The following is a 3,923-nucleotide window of genomic DNA, read 5'->3' on the forward strand; positions in this document are numbered from 1 at the left end:
CTATTTTGACATATGTAGAAGCCAAGAAACAAAAGATGTAACAAAGGGGACCGCACCACAACCTTTTTGGGAAAACAAGCAATGAAAAGGTAAAACAATATTCAAAATACACAACAACTACCAAAATAAAAACTAGCATGCGCAACAGAATACAACAGGTTTGGATAGTTACAACAGCAGACAAGAAGCACGTTCTTTTGGTAGGACTTAACATTTTAAAAGAAGTTTCTACAAACGACATGTAACACCCAAAAGACCCTAATCTGTAATACAAAAAAGAGACATATAGGTACTATCTAAAACATGAATCACATGTAGCTGCTCTTGACAACCATCATTAATAGCATATGGCTATTGTTGTACTTAAAAGTACTTTTTAACAACTTTATCATTGCTGCATTGCTAGTGGTTGTGTTTTGTTTAGCTTATTTGGTCAAACTAGCTACTAAATACCGAAGCCAGCCGTAACACGGCGGGTAGACCAACTAGGTTTTATATAAAAAACTAGTTTGTTGATTTAACAGCAAAAGTTGAATTACCGAGATTACTTCATGGTTTGTATAAAAAGTTGAGATTTGTTTCAATTTTTATAGGATGGTTCTGTAGCATTTGCAGTGGCTACGAGGAATCAGAATATAAGCATGCTCAGCGATGATAGTACCTAATGTGAAAAAGAACTACCGAAAAAAATTAATAATAATAAATTACGGTTTACCTCGGTAGGAACTTGGCTGTGGCTTGCAGCGAGCCGGAATTGGTTCCGAATGTTTGAGAGGGGAGTTTTAGGAATGAGAGTAGTAGAGAGAGGTACCTTATTTATACACATAGACCCTGATGAAAAAACAAGAAATAGGCATGGGAGTTAACTTGTATGCATGCTAATATATATTAGGTTAAATCCACGTTTATTAAAATACTAGCTTTTTGTCCGCGTGTCACGCGGGTTACTTTTAATTTTTTGTAGCTATTGATTTAGCCCAGTTTGAGTCGGTACCTTATAATACGTTTGTTAGTAAACATTATGAATTCATAAAATTTTATTTATAAAATTGTACTAAATTGAGAAATCATAATATTCTAACTGATAAAAATTAACTTTATTTCAAATAAGAAATTGTACTAAATTGAGAAATCACAATATTGTAATTGGTAACAATTAACTTTATTTCAAATAAGAAAATTTCCTTGAAAACAACATTTGTCGTTTTGTTAGCCTGATTGCCATTTTTGTCAAGAATCATTATCTTCGAACCCTTTTTGCTCGTAACTCTTGATAGTGTGATGTATAGCTATCCATGTGAGAAGACATCGTTCTTTAAGTACAACCCCACCCTACTTAATGACTGTCCTTGACTTTTGTTTATTGCCATAGCGAAGCAAACTGATAAAGGATATTGTTGTCTTGTAAACGTGAATGCTATGTTCTTATCGGAAGGTGTCATGGCGATTCTTGGAATAGAAATCATCTCACCATTATTATTCCCCGAAAGAATTTTCACTTCGATTACATGCGTACCCAAAGAAACAACCGAAAGCCTAGTTCCGTTGCATAATCCCTTTTTTTATCGATATTTCTTAGAAGCATTACGAGTACGCTGACTTTTAGCATAATCTTATGGTTTGGCAGTCCGAATATTTTAAGACCGTTAAGTATTTCAGTAGAGTATAAAGTCGGATCGACATTTCCATCTATGTAGTCGGACTTAGCTACAGAATCTGAGCTTAAGTACTCGACCAGATCACCAGGAAATAATTCAAGCAGACAATCATTAATCTCATGAACAACATCGTTTGTTGGTGCAAGCAACCCCCTCTGTTGAAAGTATGTAGGGTCTTGGCTGCTGTTTAGAATGTCCGGATAGACAAATTGAATCAGCTTTATGATAGGGTCATCACATTGTTCAACAAGAAAATCATCTGGTATCTCTATTTTTGCCGTACCCTCATTAGGTCCACCGATTTTACCTTCTCCTATGTCTAGCAGCCATTTATAAAATTTTTTGGTCTCTTTTATGTTAGCCGATGGCTGACCAATTGTTAACCTTAGGTTTCTTGTTAATTTAAGAACACGACAATGATGCCAAATATAGGACGAACACAGAGAGACGTTTACTATTTGCTGCCTGCTTCCTTTTTTAATTACTGGCAGAATCTGTCTGAAATCTCCTCCAAAGACAAAAACCTTTCCTCCAAATAGCGAATTTGACTTTAAGACATCTTTGCAAGATTTGTCCAGGGCCTGAAATGCGTGTTTGTGGGTCATTGGGGCTTCATCCCAAATTATTAACTTTGTTTTCTCTAATAATTCGGCCTCATCCGAACCTCGTTCCATTACGCAAGATGAGTCCTCGTTTAGGTTAATTGGAATATGAAATCTGGAATGTGCCGTCCTACCTCCAGATAGCAATAATGATGCGATTCCGCTTGATGCAACGTTTAAAACAATATTACCTTGGGATCATATGGCTGAAGACAATATCTTCCATAAATATGTTTTCCATGTCCCACCGTGACCGTAAACAAAAAAGACACCACCTTTATTCTGTTGTACGGCTTTCGTTATTATGTCAAAAATAGTTTTCTGCTCTAAGGTTATCGATGTAAATAGGTTTTCAAATTCTGTTCTCTCAGTTTGTTGATCGTATGATTGCTCGTCTAGAACAAGGCAATTATTGATAACAGATAAGGACTTTTCATCAGGGAAAGGTATTGTCTCATACCTTGTTAAACTTGGGTTGTTTTGATGTAGGATTTTCTGGATTTCGAGTAACGTAAGGTTCTTGATTTGGTCTTCTGTCAGCTGTAAATATGTAAAAGGTTGTTAGTTTTTTTTAGAGTATGACGCTTAAAAATAATTAGAAGGTAACATATATTGATTAAACACTAATGATATTGCGCTATTTTATTTGGTTGTTATTGATATGTGTTTTGGATAGTTTAATAAAACATCATGTAATTCCATAACTATTGTTTTTTAATTATGATTTGGTAAAAAAAAAGTAGCATATACCTGGTGATTTTAATAGCTTTCTTTGCCTGTGGAGGATGTTGTCAGACAGAAGTTTCCAGGTGCTGTTTCATACGTGCTCGGGCCTAGAGAGGCTATCGGTGGAAAACATTGTAGCAAACAATGAACGCAGGTAAGCACCTATTCCGGCAATGCTTGCCTCTTCAATTCCTTCAATGTATTCAGTGTCATCGTCTAATAATCCAAGGGAATAACATGCATCTCTGAAAGTAGGGTATGTATGTCCGTTAACGGTACGTATTTCTTCAAATGTTTTTGGTCCTTTCACTTTGTTTAAAAGGACCCGTAAAAAGTACGCTTCTCCAAGAGCGGGTGATACTGTATGTCCGTTAACGGTACGTACCCTTCATTCAGTAGATTGTATTGTTGAATGTTGATCTTAAAAGCGAAAATTTGACCCTCAATATCGTGTATCTCTTTAGGAATTTCTTCAGTATTAGCACCACTCTGTGCAAAAATTTAAAATATTGATATTGTAATTATCATTTAATTGCAAAGTTATACCATATATTGAAATGCTATTTTATAGTATAACAAACTTACCTCTATCAATCTTTTAAACAGATCCATAGCAGTAATCTTGAACATGGGAAACGCTTGTCCTTCCCATAAAGTTAACGACAGTGATCCAGTTGAGTCTTGAACATCAAAGGGGACTTGGTACCTGCATTAATGGTGATTAACATTGTTAGACAATAACTATATTATCTTATTATAAGCGTAAACAGTATTTATGTCTATCATCAAACGTTATTGTTCACAAACCTGGCAACTGCATCTACAATAACATTGTTGCATTTTTGGCTGCCGCATTTATATGTTCCTTTGAACTGATTCAACAATATCTCCCCATTGATCTCATTTTCATGGCTTACCTTGTTTTCGGTTTTCAGTG

At 35.3% G+C, this 3,923-nt stretch overlaps 1 protein-coding gene across 1 annotated transcript; it reads right to left on the reverse strand.

Moving 5' to 3' along the window:
* Positions 1–1,504: 1,504 nt before the first annotated feature.
* Positions 1,505–2,332, reverse strand: LOC143538504 (uncharacterized). Its single transcript, XM_077032058.1, has one exon. The coding sequence runs from the start codon at positions 2,330–2,332 to the stop codon at positions 1,505–1,507; it is 828 nt and encodes a 275-aa protein (XP_076888173.1).
* Between the last annotated feature and the right edge of the window lie 1,591 nt (positions 2,333–3,923).

Source organism: Bidens hawaiensis, unplaced genomic scaffold, assembly GCF_021521415.1.
Source record: "Bidens hawaiensis isolate Kalapana, Puna unplaced genomic scaffold, B.hawaiensis_p1.1 tig00011635_1, whole genome shotgun sequence".
NCBI lineage: Eukaryota > Viridiplantae > Streptophyta > Magnoliopsida > Asterales > Asteraceae > Bidens > Bidens hawaiensis.

Bases quoted from the DNA above. Each gene is read 5' to 3' on its own strand.
- LOC143538504 (XM_077032058.1), bottom strand. From the start codon at position 2,332: ATGGAACGAGGTTCGGATGAGGCCGAATTATTAGAGAAAACAAAGTTA.